Below are 24,668 nucleotides of genomic sequence, written 5' to 3'. Positions count from 1 at the left end.
AGATGATTACTCAAAGCAGATGTCATTGACAATGTATATGAATGATTACATTTTTAAATGCAGCCTCACTTGGCATTAAGGTAGTTATTTGTCTTTCATCTGCATTTCAACCATTTCTGTGACAGAGCGCAGTATACTTGCAAAGTTATTTGGAGCACACTGCATGCCTGTGGACGTTGACAGTTTAATCTGAATGTCTTTTCACCACTGGCATGAAAACATCTGTAACTACTGCTTGCGAGGGTCAATCACAGAGAGTGTGAATTTTTTCTCCTGTCTGATTGCCCTTTGCAGATTTTAAAGCCAGCTTCATAACACCACCTGCATCCAATGCTTCAGCTGGGCCACACATTAAAAAAGGCAAGTCAAAGTATTTTGCTGTGGCTGGATGTCACCTTTAGCATAGAGCCCAAGGTGAAAGAAACTGCTGCATTATGCATTAAGAAGAGGAATAAGAGATATTATATGTTCAACTATATCCCTGCGTCAGCAGCAGTAGCTAGATCAATATTAGCTATTACCATTCTAGCAGGGAAGCGTATTTTAATAGTATGATTTAACCACTGTAGTGAATGTTCCCATGACAACAAGGAAGAGGGGAAAGGGCTGGGGAAGGTGAGAGGGAAGCAACTAAAAGTGAATAAAAACTGCTGAGAAGTCAGACAATGAAGTAGAGGTGTTGCTTCCACGGCCCCTGTGCAGGCTGCCAGTGTGATTTAGCCAAACTTGGGTCCACCCCAGCGGCTCTCCGATCAGAGGGTCCTGCTTCAGCAATTCTACCGGCAGCCCCTCGTGCTTCGGCAGAGACCGCTGGGACAGGGGGAACAGTCTCCCGTCTCCAACCCTAGATGCACCCGAGAGCATGACGTACACTCAGAGCAACACAGACAAGAAGCAGCTCTCCTGTTGCTGTATTTACAGGCTGGCATTTTCCTGCCACGCTCTAAATCCCTGGTGGCCTGCAGCCTGAGCCTAAAATCCTGGGGGCGTATGTTAAGGGTGAGATGTTATCCCTGGAAAGCTGTAAAGCCCTACAGAGGTCTGCACAACATCAGAATATCATAAAAAATTAGAAAACTCATTTGTTACTATCAATTATATGCCAAAAATTCATATAACTGCATTAAATGGTAATCCATGTAGCTGCACAGTTCTTTAATATATTTCTTAACTAATGGGGTCAAAATGTAATTAGAGGTGTGATTTGCTACTTGAATTTGGAAAGTGGGTTTTTTTCTGCTTAGTTTGCAGGATACCTCCTGCCGAAGAAAAGCAAGCAAGGAAAGGTCTTGAAAACAGTGCTTCTGAAAGTACAGCAGTTGCAAGCACATACACGGCCACACACGTTTTCTTCACACCGCTGAGGTTTAATATTCTTTTCCCATTAAGCGAAGTCCAGACCTGAAGAGCACTAAAACATTTTCTGCCCACCACAATTAGACAAACCACTCATTACAGCACAGCAAGTAGCTGCAGCGTATCCCAGCCATAAGAATATTAAGAACAAGTCATCAGCAGAAAAGGGATTTCTTAGCGATTGCACTTTTGTGGATAAAGCAAAGAATCAGTGCTCTGGAGGGATGCTGTTGACTGATCGCTGCTTTGCCACAGTTCCTTCCCTTGCTTGTTTTACATGGACAACACATCTCACTTTCATTTGCTAGGAGCAAAGCGCACGTTTAAAGCATGTTTTTAGCAACGGGTACTCGGACGCACAGAAAAGAGGTGAAGGGGCAAGCAGAACACACACGCTTAAGCCCTGTACAGATGAAACTGCACATCTTCAGAGACTGCTTCAACACTCATTTCTTGCTTGTCAATAAAACTCCTTAAAATTCCCCAACACAAGCCCGATGCAGGAGCTGCTCTGCGACACTCTGCACATAGATGCATCTAGCTCGAGCCTCGATCTGCAGACAAGTGCCGTCTGAGACTACCAGTGTCAGGAAGGCTGTAAACTCTGCTGCGTTTCCTCCTGCTGGAGCAGTCCAAAAATGAGCTTTCTCATATGGGAAAAATGTTAGCTGTTCAGAAGTACGCATATATTCCCTTCCGATGCTGGGCTGAAACTAAAAGTAAGTTTTAGTCTTCCAAAAATTAGTAGTTAGGGCAATTGCCTGGGATGAGGCAGAGCCCCACTAAAGTTTCTGGTCTCCCTGCATTGGGCCAGGACTGACTGGTGCCTAGCTCAGCACTCCAGCTGTGCCAGTAATCCTCCACTGTGGGAACAATTCTTTGGGTAAATTAAAATTTATCTGGGCAAAAACCAGACACCAACTCCAGGGGTCATCAAGTTGCTTTATTTGTTAAGAATATTTTTTTTTTTTCCCCAAAGGGTTGTCCCTGCTCCCTGGGTTTGAAAAAAAATCCATACTTGCAACGGAAGGAAACCTGTGTGGACTAAGCCCTTCATTAAATTATCACATTCATTTACGAAGCAACTATTTGAAACGGCTAAGGTGACTGGAGTAGTAAAATAGTGGGAGACTACAGGGGAAACAACGGAGATGCTACGTGCCAAGCGCTGCTTCCAGCCCAGCAGGAGGGCACCGTTATCGAGTGCTGCCGGAGAAGACGCAAGCATGTGTGTACATGTTCATGCACGTAGGGACAAGCAGAGATACCCCTGCTCCTAAACTCAAGCCTCCCTCAGCTGGGCATGCTGCCTCCTCCCTGAAGAACAGAAGGTTCTGGCTCTCACAAGCCCCACCTCCTGCAATTAAACACTTCCAAGGGCTGTCCTCACCAGCCAGCCTTGCGGTGTAAATGATAACGCGCTATTCCCACCGGTGTCATTGCGTTACTCATCCAATCTGCATACAAATATCCTTTGGGCATCCAGCTGACTTCCTATAACATTGTAATCGTATTCTCAGTTTGCCTCTTAATAAGAATCTCATAAGATTATTTTAAACAAGTATTTACTGCTTAAACAAACGTGCATCTAAGGCATCTTCTTTTTAATGCCTTTTTCAGCTGTTTTTTCTCCCCTCCAGCTGGTATCACTTTTCAGTTCTCTGCCTAGCATTGGGGAGCCAGTTAGCATCTGCTTTTGCAAAGAATTCCATTATCTGCCTTCATTACCAGATACTTTACACAAGGCAATTGTAATTCTGTTGTTGCTGCATTACACATGGGACACAGCGTTTCTTGTTTTGGCACTACATGGAGTTGTTTCCACATTCGGTGACAATATGCCTATCGCAACTTCTGCAAACATATCTCACCAACGATACTTAACTAGCTAAGGTTGTATCCAGTGTCTTTTAAAAATACTATACAGATGTAACGTGAACTAAAAGCACAAGTATAAGCTCCTGCAATAATATTTCCCAGTTATATTAGCAGACAATTACATTTCAAAGAGAAACCCTGGAAATGGAAGACAACTGCTTTCAAACAATATACTATTATGCTGCTGCATATGTTTCCCTGCTTCAGCCGCTATTCCTATTATATTAAACAGAGAGATAAAAGAAATAAATGGGGACAATATGGTCAGGATATTGGAGTTTGCATGATCTAGTATTGCAACAAATACACAATTTATCTGCACGGAAAAAACAGACAGCACTTCTCAGGAAGGCAAAAGGCTCTTTAAATTACAAAGATATATAAAGCACTTGCAAAGGGCTGAGGAGCCTGCTTCCCAAACCTGCTGAAATCTCCAGTTAAATGAGCTGAAAGGGAAGAGGTGTTTCTTTTGAAAATGGTGTCTCTGCGTGATGCAAATTAGAGTCCATCTAGAAAGGTAAAAAGAGGAAAGAAAAAGCTCTGGATGACTCAGCTAGGTGATTGGTTTTAGCACCAAATGCTCAGTATTAAAACTGTCAAGGCAAAATACAGAGAAAAGAAAGGGGGAAAAACACCACAAAAAGAGATGACAGACGATATTTGTATATAGAAGGTGATACTGAGGATTTTACATCCCTCTTGCGTTACCTCAGATAACTATTAGCAACATATGCTGGCTTTTGGAGACTTTACAATGGTCTCATTTATCAGCCTGTGTTCATTTTAATGGTTTTAGCTACCATTTTTATCGCATAGCACATAACATGGTTACAGTCTTAGCCTTTTCTGAGATTACTCTGCTTAGACAGCAGTGCTGCAGCATCACAACCACTGTTTTTCATTTAGTAATGACAGATATCAAAATGCAGCCAGCATCCACTACACAGAGCCAACCTTGCATATCAAACAACTAATTCCCTTCTTGATTTCACTATAAACATTAAAAAAAAAAAAAGTAGGGAGTCCCTTGAAAGCTAACCCTAGAGCTGTGAGGGCAGCACGTCCAATTTACTGATTACAATTTACAAGAACCTAAATAAGCATATTGAAGGGACCATAATTGAACAAATGGGGTTTAGAATTCTCCCGCTACTAATAATATAATAAGCTTATTGTTTTAATCTTCCCACTAGCCCTCTATTCAGCTCCAAGGAGGCAGACAGTTCTTCAAACCTTATCTCAAAAGCGATGCACTTGTCTGTTTTCATAAGCTTTAAACTGAAAAATAGAGAGAAGACAATTTCTATAATGTTTTCTTAAATTCCATAAAATCATTCCAATTCTTCTCTTAGTGATCAGCATGCATGAGAAAAATAGGGCAGTTGTATTCAAAACTGGCAAATCTAAATGGAAGAGCCAGAGATCATGTTATGACCAGTCCCCCTCCCTCAGGTGGTGAGAGGAGAGGACAGAGGCTGCTGGGGCTCACACCTTTGTAAAAGCTGTTATCTCCACACGCGTGGGCAGGGAACATCCCTGCAGTGGGATGCGGGAGCTGCGGGTTCCCCATCTGATCCAGAAACTCAGCATCTCCTACAATCTCCCTTTGACAGCCACACCATCCCTTTGGCAACGCTTTGCTTCATGTACACCATTCGTAAGTCATTTACCAAAACTGAAGTGATGATTTTCAGAGAAAAATAAACCCCAGCATTTCTATTATTCTTTGGCACACTTCAGTTAATGCTCCCACCTTGGCACACTTCAATTAATGCTCCCACCCCAAGCCCAAGTCTGTCATATACAAGGAAAGGGGGGGGGCGGGGGGGGAGCTCCATGGCTGGATTTCTCATTTCTCCTCTTCCTCCCCAAAATACTGTGAGCCAAAATATTATAACATTACTTTTAAGTACATGAGGGAGACAGCATGCACAAAGTGCCACACAGACAAAGCCTTCTCTAGATGAGCAGCTAAAGCGTGGGCTTTGATACACTCACAAGTACAACTCACCCAAGCTGAAGTGAAAAACAAGCATGCAGTAAACTCTTGTGAGATGATATTCTTACCCTAACTTGAAGACTGCCTCTTTTCTTCTTTTTTTTGTGTGAAGGATTCGGGCTATTATTTGTGATATCTGAGTTTCTTTTCTTCTCACTGCTCCCTTCAGCTCAGGCTCCCATTCAATTTTGCTCCTCTCATGCCATGCAAACGCTTGCAGCAGCTCCTCAGCTCACACAAGAAAACTCTCCTTCTCCTCCAACATTTTCCTTAAATGGCACTGTCCCCCACATCACTTTTTCTACAGCGTAAGGTAAAAATTTCTGCTAGTGATTTTTAACTAATCCAGGAGAACATGTATAATGAGAGTCTCCACAATCCACTTCAAGTACCATTTCATTTGTTCCTGCGAGCAGGTGACATTTAGAAACAGTTATCATTAATTTTTTCTTCCTATTATCAAGGAATCGTCACACTCAAAGACAACAATGGAGAGAAAAGTGACATTTAGCCCTGGCTGAAAACCAGGGTAACTGCAGTCCGTAACATAAGGGAGCATCTCCAATGCTTGCACCATCTCACATCAATATTTTGAACAAATGGAATTCTTGCCACCAATTTTTTTTCCTCATTTCAGGCCCAAAGCTTCATTCTAAAGATGCAGTTTCATTACAAAACATTTAAGTTCTCCGAAGAAGAGATATTGTATGTTTTTCTCTTTTAATTAGATGACAAGGACATGATGAATCTATTCATACCAATGTTTACCCGAGATCTTTAACATTTTTAAAAGAAGATTTAGTGAAAGTGTGGTAAGCAGAGCATCCTGATGCTAATAATTGCTGATTACAAGGGAATGTGCCCTCCCCTGCACACAATACTTCCACTCATTTGCCTTTCAAATGACGCATTAACCCTCATCAGAGCACTTGGGTTTCCTCAGAAGTGACCTCCTCTGGGTGCTGTGATCTCGCAATCAGTCACTCCGGTGGAGCGCTGACGCTGAGCTTGGAGTTCCTCCGTGCCAGCTGACGATCCCACAGTCTTACAGGCTTTGGAGGAAAGGACTGGCAAAAGCTGCCCGTGTGTTTCTTGCCTGCTGTCCTGGGACTGATAAACTGGTTGTTTCCACTAGATAGGAGACACACCAAATGGGCTAGCTGTTGGAGCATCATACTGCCACTAGTTGATTAAATAGAGTCAAACATCAACAAAGACATTTTTCTTTTGATAAAATCCTCTATGAGGATACAAATAGTTATGTGCAAAAATATATCACACCATGGTTGATGTCTGGGCCCACAAAAGGCCCAGCTGAAGGCATTCTGAACTAATTACATCCTTAAAATGTGGGGTAGCCTCAAAAGACAGCTGCCGTAGACCCTATTTTTAAGCTGTTGGAAAGATAACTGAGAAAAATCCCATAAAAAAACCTCTACTGTATAATATTGCAGTATATTACATTGTACCATGCAGTTTAAGTCATCTAAGGCCAAAATACTGCAGTCTTCAGGGCTTCCCAGCCCACTCAGCGGTGATGGCACGGAGCAGCCTGGAGATAAGGCTCAGTTATCACAGCTGCCAGGCTCACGTATGCTGCACCTCCCGAGAGGAAAGCAGTCTTGCTCCTGCCCTGCTGAGGCTTGCCTAACACAGTTCTCCGGGAAGCTAGGACATGTTAACAGTATAAGAACATTAGAAAATACTGATTTCCATCTGCAAAGTCTCAAGGAAATTTGAAATAGCTCTAAGTGCACGTTGCTTGCACTTCTGGCCTGCTGCACAGCAGCCGTCTCCTGGCGTCGACATGCCCACCAAGTGTCAGTGATCTGTAAGGATGCATGATGTTCACACACAAAATCAGATTCCCAGATGCTGTGACAGATGATGTTTTAATGACCCATTTTACAATGCAGTTTTGGAAAAAAAAATCGCACAATTGGGATAGAAATTTCTTTTCTAAGCTACTCCTTCTGGTAGGAGCAGGTTTTCTGGTCTGCTCCTGCTCACATTGCTCTGCTAGGATCTATAATCCATTCCCTACTTTTGTATTTGAAAGCTGCTCATTCATTTGATGGAAGAGCAAGGGTGTCTGAAACCGAACAAAGAATATTGGGGAATTCTAATCCATTGCTTTTCTGCTTGGTCTCAACACGAATAAATGAGTATTGTGAACATTTAAATTCTTCCTCCCTTGACAGTAATACAGCGTAACTTGATCTGATAGTGTTTCATCTTTAAATAACGATGTTCCCACAAAGCAACTGCCACAGTCATTACCTTGGAATCTTTCTGCACTGAGTCTAATTAAAGAGAGCGGCATCAGACTATTGTCAAAAACTGGAAGTTTGTTACCTAACAAAGGCTGTTACGGGCCCAAGCGCCAACTTTCTCAGTGATAAGTAGTTGTGAAAGGCAGCACAGAGGACACCTCTCAGAAGCCAAGGTGATGAGACATTTCTGACATAGTGATTCGTTCTTAACTTAAGAACCTGCAATGAGAGCCTGAATTTCCTCCATCTAGAGGGGGACGGGATGAGAAAATGGGGACACTTTTGGACTTACTAATAAAGACTTTTTGACCAGCAAACATAACCCGATGAGCCCAAAGATCTAAAGAAAACTCTTAAAAAGGAAGGTCTCCAGGGGAATTGTCACCATTTGTGAAATGTAGACAAAAAACCGTAAAGCTTAGCCCCCATCCCCCCCCAAACATTGCACTAACAAGCCATAAAAATCAAATAGACTAAACACCTGGTTGTGAAAGAGAAGGTGAAGAGGAGGAGGAACTGATACTGTACAGCTGGGATAAGAGATGGTGGAGAGGAGATAGCAGGAAGAATGTCTCAACTGAACACGATCACTTGCTTTGCCACAGGAGCACAGCCTTGCAACGCAACAAAGCTACGTAAAATCAGTGTGACTTGACAAGGACTAAATTAAATTTTTTTATTGAAAAACCTCACCACAGTAGTTTAAGTTTGTTGGTACAGCAATTTTTAAATACGCTGTGACAGCGATTAGAAAAGATTAAAATTGGATGAGTCATCTGGGACTGTAAAGCCCGGGAAAACACCCACAGACCTATGATGGAAAATATAGTGCAAGTCTTAACAGTGAGAAGAACCAGGGAAGATAGATCATGATCAGCTACTTTAGTTGTGATTTTATTCAACAGTGATCTTAACAATAAATTTTAATCGTCTTCAATATTTTCAGGTTTTAGTTATTTTGCTAAGAATTGATTGTAACTAGTTTGTCACTACAAAAATACATTTACCTACAGTAAAAGATTGTATTTATATTGTACGTTTCTTATTTAGGCCAACTATGGGGATAAAACGCTATATAAGTATTCAAGGAAATATAAAATTTTCTATACATCTGTTGAAACCCCAAGATTTATCTCGTATGTCAGATATTGTGAACAACATTTCTTCTATACTATATATTTTTCCTAACAATATATACTGTTTGTATTTGGACAAAATTAGAATGCAATTAAAATATAAGCAACAGCTTTGTAATAAAAATATTGCATACAAATATGCCAATTGTGAGTAATATAAGAAAAATAGTTTTATTGAAATGTTTTCATTTAAAGCTGGAATATTAAACAAAAGCATTGTTATTCACACAGTAGATAATGGAGGTTCTGTGGTGATAAAAACCATTTTTAAATGGCCTAATTTCCACTTTGTCAAAGATTTCCTTTTGTCTGTCTTTCGGCCTTCATGAACACCTAGTTAACAATAAACACTGTGCAGTGACCTCGGAGGAGGTTCTGCCATCACACCATGGCCACAAACACTTCCATAATTTTCCAACTGACAACTCTCAACTTCACACTCCTAGTTTTTATTCACAGACCAGAAAAGAAAAATATCCTTTTTCAGCTCCTAGTAAGTTGTTCAAGTTTGATAAGCTATTTTTATTCCCACTGAATTAGTTGAATAAGCTGTAGAGAGAATAGGTCTTTGTTTCAGGCTGCTGAAGGAAAAGTCAAAAGCTGGCTTTTTACTACAGTCAGTTCTGGGTCCAGATTTCTCTCAATTCTCTGGGTGCACACATACTTTTCCTGAACAGTTTTTTCAGTTAAATTATGCTAATAGGTTAGAGTATGCTCAGATCTTTATGTAGATTGCCATTTAAGACTTACAATGCATGTTAAAAGCAGAAAACATTTGATTTAAATTAAGCGCAAATCCAATTTAAATAAAAAAGCAGCTGAATATTAAAAAAGATGCGTATCCAGCTTTTAGAGGACATAAGCTGATAGAGCGTACTCCACTTATAGAACAGACCTGACCAGCTCCACAACACTGCTTAGTATTGTTTCTCCTTTTTTTTTTTTTTTTTTAAATTTAGGCAGCTATACAGAATCAGTATTTTGCTAGGTTCATACCTGGTTAGTCTTTGATCAAACTGATTACAGCTCCTCAAACACTTACAAACTATCTGATGACTTTTAGGATCCTCTGTGCTTATGCACAGGACACTGAAACCATGCTCTCTAATTCCACAGTGCTGCTGAAAGGTCTGTCAGCTACCCGAAGACCATCTCTGCACATCCACCTCATCACTGCACACTTCTATATATGAAGCCAAGAAACGAAATATTTAGCTAAGAACAGGGCCAGCCCACCCATACCTTCCCACATCATGCAATGCTCCTACAGAGGCAAGAAATTTCAAAAGAGTAAGTCTGGGTTGATTCTAGGTCCTGTTTTTTTGAGGTATCAAATGGTACCTGAGCCATTTTCAAGCTTTTTACAACATCAAGCAATGCTTAGAGGCTTTGTTTAAGTACAAACCTGAGTTTCCCAATATCATGGCTTGCCTTTGATTGCTGAGGTAAAATGAGAAATTAAAATGAAAAATGACTGCAACACCTGGCAATGCTGCAGACTACCAATTTCTGTGCCTTAGAACAAAACAAAATACATATCTAGAATTTCACTTTAAAGCCTCTTCTATTAACAAAACCCCAATAATAATTAGTCTACTATATCTTTCCGTATCTTCAGCTATCGTGTGTATATTCCATTTATGAAGTCTAATGTATTAATCCTAGTATTACATGTAAAACAGGTACAGAAGCTGACGGTATAGCCACCACTGGGCAACTGTTGGCTTCAGGTCCAAAAGAGACCTGCAACTCAGAAGACAGAGACCTACTGCCACATCTCCGAATGAGATTTCTGATACACAAATTGGCTCTCCCACGATTAAGAGAGTACTTCTGGCAACATCTGGTAACACTAATCCACAGGATTCCTTTCCCAAGCCAGCCACTGAGCTACAAGACTCAGCCAAGAGCAAGTGCCCGTGTGCTGCTGCGTTCCCATCTTTAACACAGTCCCGTGTTCCCCTCCAGTTTCAGGAGAAGCAAACTGCAGCTCCACTTTATGTGCTTTGGTTTCTTGTCAGCCTGGTCCAGCTGGCAGTGTTGTGCAGAGCAGTATTTGCACAGCCCGCGCCTTCTCATCACTTGCTTCACACTCAGCCTGTACGCTTCGTTGCTGAGGTGGTGCCTTAGCTCAAGCTGTACCTCAAAGTGAAGACCTTTCCCAGCCTTAGGGAGGAGAGGATAAAAGAAAGGAAGCCACAGCACAGCGCTTTAATTTTAGATCACGCGTTTAGCCCATGAGAAGACCCATGTGAAGCAGAGCTGAAGGAGAACGTCCTCCCTCCCTCCTCTGTTCAAGGCAGCTCTCGTGCTCCTCAGACTCCTCTGTGAGCCTGTGCAGGTCACCAACCCACCAGAAAACCATTCCTCTTTAACGGTGGAGCAGTTTTCCGCTGTGTGAGTTGAACAGGCTGAGGAAGGGAAGAGCAGCAAGCACCCAAGTACCCTAAACAACTGGGGAAGGTGGGAGCTCCCCCTTTCGCCTCGCAGTTAGATGGTCTCATATTGTAGAGCTTCAGCCTGAGCAATGGCAGAACATTAGAAGAGGATGACAAAGTATACACTTCTCATATAGCTGAATAACTAAAATGGAAACTTCCAGGCTGAAAACATACCATTTGATTAATGTTATTATTCCAAAAGAGAAAGGCACCAATCAAATAAAGAATTAACTCGAATGTCACTTCTTAAAATGAGAAAGGAAGGGTTTATTACTTGGAAGAATTTTAAATTGTCCTATGTGATATAAAACTGAAAATAAGTATGTATGCTGTGCTAATAAGAACACAGATTTTTCTGCCACTGAAAGTGTCAGACAGCAACTCTTGCATTTACAGTCAACTGCCATTTTCCTTTTCCATCAGGTGAGGGAGGGGGATCTGGACAGATGAATGGATACCAATCCCTCCCCCCACAAAAATCTCCATTTAGTATCACTGTGAAATCATAAACCAGTTGTATACTCTCCCTAAATAAGCCATGCATCTTATTTAATCGGCTGTCTTGTGAGTCTATTCAAAAAGTTAATCAGATTTATGCTGCACTTATGACATCATAAAACTTGACAGATTTGATTAAATAAGACAATATTTTGTATCAGAAATTATATTCTGATTGTTTTTAATCTCTCCAAAAGACAGAGTCTGGCAGACCTGTTTTCTCTTCCACAAAGAGTAAAATAAGACGATTAGGGTCAGACACCTTTGCTTATACCACATTTCAAATAAGAGGTGAAAAACAAGGCGTTCATTTCTCTGCAGAAGAAAAATAAAATCACATACAAGTGAACAGAGTATTTTAACATTTTTTTTTATTACCAAAACACGTTATTAGGTAACAAATAGCTTGTCTTTAATGTATTTAATGAAGTAAAGATATTAATGCATTAAGCTTTGGGCATTTTTTAAATGAACACAATTCTAATCAGGAAATTGATGATGTATGTGAATAGAGACTTGCAATATGTCAAGTACTCTCTCTTTTCCTTCTGGCAAAACAAATCCATCTCCAAGGATTTATCCAAGAGGAAGAGCTAAACAGATAAACTTCACTATATCAAATAAGCTTACTTTTTCCACTCTGGAGGAGGAAATCAACTAAGAGAACGTTAAAAAACAAATGCTTGAGGGAAAAATAAGAGTGGAGTATGGTAGTTCTTACTGCATTTAGCCCTCAAAAGGGATGATTCAGATGCATCCATGACTTGCTTCTCAGGAAAAAACACTGTCTTTTGGGTAAGCTGGAACTCCATGGATCCTGCTTTTTATTTTATTTTATTTTAAAATTTAGATGGCCATCTAACCCCTGCAAACCGTGGCATGGTGCTCCAGAAGGCTCAAGATGCTTTGTGTATCTTAACGACAGATGGCTAACCAAGACATCCAGCAGACGGTAACCAAGCTGGAAGAGACGCCAGGTCTTCTGAACTGCAGTCCAGGATTATGCTCCAGTGTTTATTAATTATATTTTAATCGCTTAATATAAATTAAGTTTAATTCTAATATGGTAAATCATTTTATTCTGTTTTTGTACAGGAACAAAGCTTATGCAATCATACCCTGTGCAATCCAAGCTCCTGCCCCAGAACCTTTGACCCTGCTGGCCAATTTGAAGCAAACCTGATGGTGGACTGGGGGTCTCAAAGGTACTGTAAAAGGTTCATGAAAATAGGCAGCCGTGCAGAGAAGAGAAACCTGATAAATACCCTGACTGGGGGAAAGGCTTCAGTGTGAGATCACACTTTATTAAAGCGTCAAAGAATTCACATGAGAGAAAGCCCTTAGAAATGCTCCAGCGACAGGAAAAACTTAAATCGGAGCTCACACCTTCCTCAACACCCAAGTCAGTCGAATGGGAGACACAAATCTGTAGGAATCCAACTTCATTAGCTGCAGTACTCGCAGAAGTACTCGTTAAAATCTTCACAACTCCGCGCTAAAGTCCTGGCCAGAGGCAGCCCAGAGAGCACCCAACCAGCGCCTCTGTCCTCCCCTCAAAACATCTCTTCTGCGTCTCTCCAAGCAGAGTACAGAAATTGGCCAAAAAGGAAAAGGGGAAGGTCTGCCAACGCACGGCTGTCAAGGGACAGGGAGGACGGGCTGGAGCAGATGTACCAACTGGCTGCTATACAGACCCGTCCAGGGACGATGAAGGGGTTAGCCCGTTGGTTTGCTCCGATGCCAAGAGCCATCCGCTCACGCTGCCAGCAGCTGCCGCGGGTGCCGCTCGCTCTGCCCTTCCGAGCCGGCACTCTCCCTGACGCATGTCACTGTGCAAGTCCTGTCCATTTACAACGCCACAATATGCCTCCTGCACACACAAAAGAATGACCACATCATTCTGTCCCCGAAAGGCTTCGCTGAACTCCCCATTCCTCACAAAATCCCTTTCAACCTCCTTCTTGGCCCTCGCTCATAAGCTGCCCATGCTCATCCTTGCATACAGCTCTACTTACTCCCTCGTCCATCACATCCCAGTCTCATCTCATTTATTCACCTTCCACTCTTCTCCCAGCCCTTCAGTGATACCTCACTACATACCATGCTGTCAGGCTGTTCACTTAACAGCTTTCTTCCCTTGAAAAACAGTATTTAAAAAAAAAAAAAATCACATCTTCTATACTTCTAACAACTCAATCCTGAAATGAGCTCTTGCTGTAAAATTACTGCATAGTCTATTTAAATACATTAATGATACGCAACAAAATTATACTGTATTAATCCTCTAATAATCTGTCATATCCCCAAGAGAATAACAGGTTACAAAATGGAGGGGAGTACAGCCAAACCTTAGGGGGTTTAAACCAAATGTTTTTGCCAAACACTTGAAAGAAATATAGTTTCTAGTTCAGAACACTGTTTGCATTGAGGTTTACAATTCAGTGCAGAAAAATGTCCACATTTGAAGTTCCAAGTTGCAGGTGAGCCTGGCACAGGGGGCAGGAGGGTCAAGCACCAAGAGAATCTCGTCGCTCCTCCTTCCCTGGGCATCCAGCCGATCTGCTGCAGCTGAGCGACCCCACTGACTGTGTTACAGAACAGTCATGGCTTTACCAGACCAGACAATTTCAAGACCATTACACACTGTAGTAGTATATGATACACTTCACTGTTGTTTTAAGGTACAGCAAATGCTGCTGCTTGCTGTTTACTCCCAGAGCACCTAGAGGGATGGAGACTTAGTGGCATAATATCTTTAAGAACCATTTGGATGGTGTAATCCCTCTCTGCTCTCACAAGCACAGCATAAAGAGCCATAACTGTGTGCACACATGCATGTGCACACATAAACAAACGCCTTGTGCCTTCATACTCTCTGGCATTTCCATCCAAATTCCTCCCAATTTAGGTATGTGGTTCAGCTCTAAGTAACAGCACATTACAAGTATGAGAATTTATGTTCAATGTCTCATATTCCCAGGACCATCACACCATGGAAATGGCGACTTCCCACCTCACTTTATAGAGGACCTGGTTCAGTATACTACATAAGTTTGACATTTACAGGTCAAAAAATGCTACTTAAGCTTACGGTTCTGAAATCACAGATAAAACACATAAGTATTTATAAATACGTGATAGCTAATACACTTGGTGAAACTACCTAAAGCATTTAAAAAAAACACCCAAACAACCATTAAGAGCATTTGCTATCTACAGGACAATCACAAAATGGTATGACAAAGTCAAGGTTTACCGCTCCTGGCTTCAGACAACGTACATAATTCACCTGTAGCTCTGTCCCCTGGCAGTAGTACACTCATCACCTGAACAGGAATTCCTAAATTTAGCTCGCTCAGCTACTGCTGTTGGGATGACAGTGGCTCCTGGCTCCATGCTGGCCTGTCTCCATAAAGACATGCAGAAGAGTAGGGTGGTCCTCTGCACTTAAACCATGTCCTTCCCCCAGACCAGGACCATAAACAGTCCCCTTACCTGTCCTATTCTCCTGTTGCACGTTCTAACTCACAAGCCCCCTTACTCCACTTTGCTCCCCCTTCCACCTTATCTTCTCAAAACAACCCCAGAATACGACACCAACATCAACTCTGCTCCTGCATCTTAATTTACAGCTGTGGATCCTGGCAGCGGCTGGTTCCCACAGCACGGGTGGTAGGCAGGGCAAGGACAGAGCTGGGACCACACAGCACCAAGACGCCACTGGTCAGTGGTACCTGCTGTGCCATCTGCCTGCTGGAAACACTTTCCCATTCACCGAAGTAATCTGGATTAATGGGTGTCTCGATGGAGGTGCTCATCCCTCACCTCTGCAGAACGGGTGCAATGGCTACAGGCTCTGCCCACGGACACAGCTCTCTCCATTGGGAAGCAGAGACGGAGAAGCACAAGCCATGATCTCTAAATACTGATGAAGCAAACAGACATGCCCATCATTACACTAATAATAAAAGGCTCATTATTATTTCTGGGGTAGCAGAAAGAACTACCTGCCCTTTAGCCAGTTGCCACAACATCTCTTCTAATTTCAACACGGCAAAAGTATTTTGAATTTGCTGATAAAATAGAGATGTTCATCTGATGCAGATAGCAGTCTCTTGTACACATGCACATATATATGCATATGTGTATACAGATCTCCTTCCTAATGTCATTAGCTTGCAAGTAGTTTTCAATACGCATGTGGCTACTACCAGGCATAAAGAGAATTTTTAATAGTCTGCCACAGTGTACTATAGCTAGCATACCTAAAGATAAATATTCTGGATTGCTCTTCACATGTCAGCTATCCTGATAAAGAGCAATTACATACCTGCTCAAAGCAGAAGGTAAATTGATAACTAGCCTCTAAGTCACTACATTGAATGAGGAAGAATCAAGTCTTAAGATTGAGGAGCAAAAGATAACTTCAACTTTCTCGAACAGTTAAAGAAGTTATTCTGGACAGCTGTCTCAATTACTGTAATACTGTGGAAAACTAGGTAACATCTGTAAAGAATAAAATTATTGTCATTTAACATTTTTACTTCCCCTTCTGTTAGAGGCTTACTTCCACTACATATTTGGAGCAGCTAGTGTTTAAACCAAACAGACCATTTTGGAACAGAGCTATTATGCAAATAATCTAGTCTGTATTCTAACTAAAAGCAATGCTGTGCTAGTCTGGACAAGACATGATGCACAGCAGAGTTTCTTTTTAATTTTTTTTTTTTTGTGCAGTGGAGCAACATCATTTACGATGGTAATGACGAAAGATACCTTCCTATCTAAAAATCAGACGTTCAAGAATATAAACACATAACCACCTTTTATAAGCTAGTGTTTGTCTTTCATTTATTTATTGAAATATTTACATCCTTTTTACATATTTATAGTTGCAAGTCATTGCAGTGATATTAAGTGCTCTTCAATGAGAGCAATATAAAAATCTACTTCTATTATCCTCTCTTAGCAAGTTTGTACCTGTGTATGCAGATTTATACCGCAGACATTATCTTCTATCTGTAAGTTATATGAAATTACTTATCTGTAACACCTGAGTAAGATCAAAGATCCCAAACAACATAAGCCACCTGCACCATGCCTTAGACAATGTAATAACCTTAAAACATCAAACCAGTATATTTCATGCCTAGCATTTTAATGCTATTCTCTGGATACCTGGCTTGTGTTGGAAGAAAAGATCATACCTAAGAACAAATGCAATCTAAGGCAATATTTAAAGATTAGATTATCCTTCATTGCCAATAGCTCATTTGTTTACTATCACATTGCTTTATTCTTGTTTTGCCTCCTTATACCATGAAAATGCTGAATATTCAGTTTAGATTCCCCAGCAGCTTTTTATTTTAGTCTAAAAACATTTACCTAACACATTCTTAACAAGCAAAGTAAAGAAAATTCAGCCATCTGTCTCTACATTACAATAACAGTTATGGAAGAGTAGATTATTCTATATAGCAAGAAATTTAATGCTAGGAATTCTTATACTTTAAGCACTGCGTGCTCATGTCAGCTTTGTATATAAGAATGTTGAACACCAATGTACACAGAAACAATGATTTATAAGCAAACACAGGACAAAATATTTTAAAGATATTAAATGCATTCAATATTCCAATCATGCTATATGTCCATGCTTCAAACTGAGAAAAAAAATGATCTGTGCTATTATTTTCTTATCTCCAGCACTTCACTAGTTCTAAATTATCACTAAAAACACTTAAAATGACTTGCTGGAAACAAACACAATATAGAGATAGATCTGAATCCTTACCTGGGAAACCCCCTTGTACCATTGCTGTACCAGCATGTACTTCAAGATATCTGCATTCCTGACAAACATTCAGTGCTGTAAGCAGCTCAAATCCTCATCATACACAGACTCAGTGCTTGTCTTTCTTCTGACGACCTTGGGCCTATTTTTCTGAGATTTTTCTCTCCTTAAGGGCAAACCGTCTGTCTGTTTCTATTATGAGATGCCATCAATTATATTAATTTCAAGCTACCCACAAGCTAACAGTTACATCTGCCAGCAGACGAAAGCTGCCTATGAAAGTATGCAGGGAGAAGCAGATCTCTGGTTTCCCACATCTGACCCACTGATGCTCTACGGCTGCTGTTTGTGCACTGGCTTACTCTGCTAGCATTCGAATGACATCTCTATCCCCAAACACGAGTCACCTCAAACGTTTGTTTATATCCCTGTTAGCTGCAGGTACTATCTTGCTTAATGACCCACTGCATGGCAAAGTAGCAGTTAATAGACGATATTTATCTAAGCATCCTTTTCATGCAAGCTACAGGGGTTAAAAATGAATTTCTCTTAGTTAAATGGCTTCATTGTGTTATTTTCCAATGCTGCAAATCTTGCAGTTTCCCAGCGCTGATATGCGTTCATGGCATAGGGTTTGGATGTTTTTTTTTTAGTGTCAGAAAACAAAACCAGTCTGTCATTATAAGCATAAGATTCAAACTTCATCATAACTTGTATTTTGCTGAAACCTTAAAAAAGCAGTATTAGTTTTACTGCAATGAGTGCTGAACTGAAACATTGAAAAGACTCAAAATCCTTCATTTAGTAATTAAAAAAAGCAAAGATATAATCTCTCTCTAAATTTATAAACATAATTAGTTATTTTGGGAAGTCCTTACTAATTCTCTATTCCAAATGCCACATTTAAACCAACTCAAAATACTCAGTTATTTTGTTAATACCATTAATTTGTTCATTTTTAAAGTTCATTGTCCTTTCTTTAGAATATGTATCACAGCACATACAAAGCCATCTGTTCAGTGCATTATGTACAAGCACACAGTAAAAAATACAAGAAGTCCCAGCTGCAATTTTACTATTAATTCATCAAAAATGTAATTTCCTTTTGTAATACTTCATCAGATGATGACAACTGTGCATGTGATTCAGAGTAAAAAAAAACCAAAAAAAACCAACCCCCAAAAACCCACCCCCAAAACCCCCCAAACCCAGCCCAATAACAAAACCCCAAACTAACCCACAACCTCAAACTACAATGACACCAATATCATAATCTATCCTCATGTGGCACAACAGCTTGCGAGTCTGCCCAGCCCTTCTGGATCTGATATTAGGGCTGGTTACAAAACTTACATATTTTAGCTAATTATGGGTCAGAACAAGAATGGGAAAAGAAGATTAGCAGTACAGAGTCACATTAAATAGAGATTAACATGGAGCTGAAAAAATGAAAGCCACTGCTCTATTTGTCTAATCCTGGCTCTTGCATCATCTTTGGAAATCCACTGTACTAAATACACTTGTTACCATATTTAAGAATATTAAATATTGCAATTACTATTTTTTCAATATTTTATTTTCATAAATCTTGAAGTATTTTTCCAAGCTACATCTTACTCTTTGAACATCATCTCTATTTGCTGTTGATTGCAGTGACATCTATTGGAGAGGCAGTGTTTGGCTACACAAGCTGCCTCACCTGAAGATCACGGTTTTCGGGTGTCCCCCCCCCCCAAATTTAAAATAAAATTAAGAATTGCTTTTCCTTTGTTTTAGCACAGCTTTGCATAAAACAGACTCCAAACAGTCAGATCCTCAAGAATTGTATTATTTATCAGTGGTTATGTTTTTATTTAGTAATTGTTAATAATTCTGGCATTTTTCCAAAGTGCCAATGATTGTTTTCCCATCTTCGCCCACAGCAATACATAGACACTTCCTGAGGTTGTACTTTTGCGCACCCCTTATACTTGCCCATACCTTCTACAAAGTCTCAGCTGAACTCTATTCATTTTTTTCATCTTTTGTTTTTAATGAAAGTCACCATCCTCTCACGTGAGTATGGATATCATTGACACTATGGAAGCTGCTAAAAACCTTAGGTGTGCTAAGGGCACTCTGCTCGCATGCCCAAGCGCTTTCTAACCCCAACCCTACCTAGACAACAGGCAGCGTGGGTTTGTCTGAACCAACCTACACACGTGAGCGCACACAGACTCCCCTCTTGCACCCTACGCAGCCACAGATTTATCACAGTGGGGAATGCAGAGTGGAAATGCTAGAGAAGTTTTTAAATCACTTGCTTCAGTACAGAAACCACCATTCCTCAAAAAGCATTTTAGGAAGATAAATCATTATGCTTTCTTACAGCTTCATTGATTTCTACATTATCTAGAGACAAAATAAAAGGAAGGGGGCATTATTATCCCCTTATTAGATACAGTTAAATATCCTTGCAGACAGGAAGTCTGAGCACAGCGGTATCTAGTCCATTATCTTAGCCACCTTTCACAAATTTTTTTTTAATCTATTTTTATTTTTTTCAAACTTATTTGGAACCAACCTGATCAATCTCAGTCAACTAACTAGACAGAAGATTTTACTAAAAAATATAATATCAATTGAAATTAAGGATTCCAAGTTCTTTCAACAGTTGTCTTTTTAGTTTTCTTATAATGGTTTTTAAGGTCTTTCCTATCTAACTTATGATTGCTTCAACTCAATCACAAAGTATATCTAAATTGTACAGTTATGAATGCCCCAAGGAAAACCTTACAAAACATTCCATTACAAACTACTCTGCCCATACATTTCCTCTGCTTCTTTTTACTACTAACCCCTCATTATAGTAATAAGCCGCAACAGGGTGCACATTAGTCTATTAGCAGATTCTTAGTGCACACCTACAGCCATCCGCCACTCAAGGAAAACACACCAATGCCTATTGATGCAGTCTGTAGCACAGCTGCTTGCAAGTACAAATAGCTCCTTTGTATGCTCTCACCTCCTTTTACTTGTTTTGATTAAAAAAAAAAAAAAACCAACAAAACCCCAACAAAATCCTATTCAAAGCCTAATGTTTCTAAGGTTTGGGAAGCCTAAAAAACCTCTTCATGGAGATTGCCCTTCTCCAAAACAACCTCTGCCGTGGACAAGCGTTTCCAGCGTGGGAAGGAAAAACTCCAAACCCATGTTGTAACATTTTCAGGTCTGCAAGATGAAACATTTTGAAGGCTCCTTTTGCAGCAGGATGCACATGCTGCAAGTTTTACAAAACTACTTTAAAGCTTAAACTGAAAGCCTTAAAACAGCAAAGTCAAAGCAAAGAGTAAACAAAACCCAACATCACACAGGGTTAGAGCTGCATACTGATAAAGATTTGACAGTATCGCTAGAAGAAATAAGAGGAAATACTATTTTCAACTTCCCTTCAAAGTCTAGCAAAAAAAAAATCTAAGAACTTAGAACATAATATTGGAAGTAATAGTGGTTCAAATGAAACTGAAATATAAAAGAGAAGCAGGTCTGAAACTAAGTATCTTGGGTCCAAGAAGACACATTTGAAAAAAACCACCTAGAACTTCTTTAAACTTCTTAAACCACAGAAACTTGGAGGACATCTGGAATTTCTCTAAACCAAGAGCTACCTAGTAGTTCTATTCCCAACAAGGATTCACCCTATTTGGATCAAAAAACAACCTTTGAAAAGAAAAGGGAGAACATCTACAAGAAATGACTGTTCCAACAAGTCAGCAATGGAAGCTAGTTTCAGTGGTGGAAAAGGAGAAATAAAAGGGAGCATTGCCAAAAGGCAAGTGGATTTGGATCCCACAGGGGAAATTAAATCAATACCAAAAGGTAATTCAGCCACTTTAAGGGGAAAACAGACAAAACATGGAGACTGTGAGACAGTATAGATGGGATGGAAAGGAAAGAAAAATTTTCTAAGTATGGCAGGAAGACCAACAATGCTTTGCTTTCATTTTCAGTATGGGAAATGATGAAGGACATGGAGGCAAAAGTTGAGAGCATAGGTCGAAAGAAGTGACAAGCAAGGAGAAAAAATGTCAAGTGGAGCAAGGAAAGTATTTCTGGAGTATGAAAGAAATTGATGAGCAGGTTCGTGACACTATTAATAAGAACGCTAAAAAATAAAATAAAACCCATCAGGAGCACAACCAGAGGACAGATTTGACAGCTGTCCCACCTCAAAATGCCTGCTAAGGCCTTCCACGCTATTGGCAGAAACTGAGAACTACAGGAAGTAAATGAAAGAAGGAGAGGCTATGACGTGAATTTACCTGAGCTGACATCACTTCTTCCTTTTAAGATAGCATATCTTCTAAACAAGACAGACAATAAATCTAGTTTACTTGTTCACTGAAGCTCAGAAGATTATTAGTTAAGGTTACAAAACCAGTAGAATTAGTACGATAAGTGGGTAAGGAATAGACCAATATGAACATGCAAATAGTGTTAAAAAGGCAAGTACGGGCCTGGGTTGAGATTTCTGAGAAAGGTGCTCAAGAATCAGGACAGAAGTTATGAACATCAAGTAGTTCACAAAAACAATACTGTACTGGAATTTACAGAGAAAACTTTGTTTTTCAAGTGATCACAGAAAAGAGACTCTGTAAAAGCCCATTCCACAGCTGCCAAGATGCTTAATATCAAGTACAGTCATATCATTTCTAACATGCTTTTTACTTCAAGGGTTGAAGTAAACTTAGTTTCAGCTTCCTTAGCCTGTTTTTTATTTTAAAGGAACAGAATGAGGTAGGGAAGAATAAAACGGAAAATACATATCTTGGTTTTCCAAGATTCATGGGAAAGATGGCTATTGCTAAACATTCAACTTCAGTCAGTAAAAAGGGTAGAGGGAAACAGATTCATCTGAATAGATCTGCTTGCTGCTGCCAAATCTGGTAGGATTGATGAATTTAATATCAGAAGTAGCTTTACCTTTTCAGCTATTAGACTCAGCTAGCAATATCATTAGGGGTGGCAGAACAGCTAAAAAATGACCAAGCCCATCAATAAGAAATTATTTCTGTGCAAAGTATTAACTTAGGTCTAGCAAGCACTCAGATTGAGGCATATCCTAATTAGATAACTCAGGTGTCAGGCTACTTATCAAATATATCCTTTAACTGGGAGTTATAACTTTAATAACAAGCTGAAATCAGGTTGCTACAGCTGGAGGTTTACAGAATTGGTTTGAAAGCTCAACATATATTAATCCAACATCCACAGAGTCTGCAGTCAAATGCTCCTCCTCACTGCCACTCCCCACAAAAATACTGAAAAGCCTTCTTGATGTAACTATGTGGCATACTTCAAACAGATGAGATGACAGATGACAAACTCAGTAAGGGGGAGTTATGGAAAAATCTCAGTGGGTTCAAGAACTTGCAGCTTTCCCTTAAAGCAACCGAGGCAGAGCTGAACACCCTGCTTCTGTGCCCCCATTACTGTTTCCATGAGAACAACCTTCCAAAATCCTTTTTGTCTCCACCAAAGCAGCCCTAAAAGTGTCGAACCAACCAAACTCATTAATTATCTCGGCTTCAATGGCACACCATTGCCAAGGAAATCAGCAAGAGCAGCTGGAAGAGCTTTCCCACCAGCAGGCCCCAAGTTAGGAGCTTCCACTCTAAATGGGAGCCACGGTCGCTTCAAGGTCAAAAGCTACAAAGGCATCTCTCTGCTTTGGCTTACCCATAACCAGGGCAAACAAAAACCAAGACAAAAGATGATGAGAAAAATCACTGTAGCAAAAAAACCAAACCAAACCTCAACAAAACCCCCACATGTATGCTGATTTGGTACAAGAGAGTATAAAGATAAAAAAATAAAAGGTAACTAATTTTAGAAAATAATTTAGGACTCCTAACTGCAGTTTTAGTATTCCTAAATATTTTATTGGAAGATAAGCTATGGATAATAATATTCGATTTAACCAAAGTTGTAATTAACAAAGCAGTACGCCGGAATCTATGTCACGCTGCTGGAAGCTCTCAAGTTGCACTGCATCCTACTCTTTAGGTCTCTACTCTTCCACAGAGTGCATATTGTCATAATTTATTGCAAAATCCAGAACTGGACAATTGCAGAACCTTTCCCATAAAAGGTGCTACAAAAAAAGGGGATCTTTTTTTCAGTAGAGTACTGAAACAATAAATCAGCAGATTTTTCTTTTTAAAGGAAAATATTTTGCTTGAACAGCATTGTCTGAAATTGACTGCAGGCTTTTCTGGACAAGGACTATGCACCAGTGGTTCTCAACCTATGCCTGCTCAACTACCACTGTAATTACAACAGTAAAGCACAACATCTGCCTTTCACTGCTGACATCACTGCCAAAGCAAGTCCTCTAGACATTGCTTGGACATTTTTAGACTGAAAATAAACAAGAGCCCTTCCTACATCTCTTCAGAAAATCTGAGCTATAGGACCCTGGCTGGAAAGAGAAGACTGTCTAAGCTACAGATCAGTAGCCCTTAGCAAGAACAAGGTTGAAGATTAGATGCTATTGCCACACTGAGCTCTACTTCCCATAATACAAGCAATAAATGGCAGACACATTTATCACAATCTGATTGTGTTCTATAAATGTAATCTGACGCAATGATTGTGGCACTACTCACTCTCTGCACAAGCATCCTCATCCTCCTCTTCATCCACGTTAGCTTCCTCTGCATGCAGTCTTTCAAGTGCTCTGTAAGGAGGTGGCAATTTCATTGGAGGCGGAGCCCCATATTTTCTCTAATGGATTAAAAGACAAATAGTTACATGTTTTGTAACCTCCATGCACAAGAAAAAAATCCTATTGTCTACTGCACTGTGCGTACATACACAGCACTTAATTACAATGCTAAGTTCTGCAGCGTAGGCTTTTATGCAAGAAATCAGAACAAGTGACAATGAACATCAAAAAAGAAAATACAATTGTACATGCACATTTGCTTGTTGACAAAATACTCATGTATCAGAAACATGGAAGTGTGAACATTTATTAAGGGTTAAAAATAAACTTAAATTATACCCCATTTTTCATTAGAGACTCAACAACAAAATTGTCTGGTACCAATAAAAGTCAACCTTTTAAATACAAAATAGGAACACAGTCTTCTTAGTGCATCTACGAATATGTAAACATAACAGTTCACCTATATTTTTGCTTAAATTAAAAAAAAGAATTTGAATTATAACTTACAATAAAATTCTATTACCTCACATAAATACAGGCAGCTCCTATAATGATGCATATAGCGGCGCATAGCAGGCGTAAAG

The 24,668-nt window shown here is 40.0% G+C and overlaps 1 protein-coding gene across 2 annotated transcripts in view; it reads right to left on the bottom strand.

Moving 5' to 3' along the window:
- The window catches only part of PATJ (PATJ crumbs cell polarity complex component), a 156,322-nt gene that overhangs the window by 63,680 nt on the left and 67,974 nt on the right, over positions 1–24,668 (bottom strand). For both annotated transcript variants that reach the window (XM_075037253.1, XM_075037254.1), the window contains one exon: positions 24,023–24,140. In XM_075037253.1, coding sequence (XP_074893354.1) covers positions 24,023–24,140 — 118 coding nt within the window. The remainder of the gene's footprint in view (positions 1–24,022; positions 24,141–24,668) is intronic.

Source organism: Buteo buteo, chromosome 10, assembly GCF_964188355.1.
Source record: "Buteo buteo chromosome 10, bButBut1.hap1.1, whole genome shotgun sequence".
Lineage (NCBI taxonomy): Eukaryota > Metazoa > Chordata > Aves > Accipitriformes > Accipitridae > Buteo > Buteo buteo.
The sequence above is the reverse complement of the archived record's forward strand: the minus strand, read 5'-3'. Positions and strand labels throughout refer to the sequence as shown.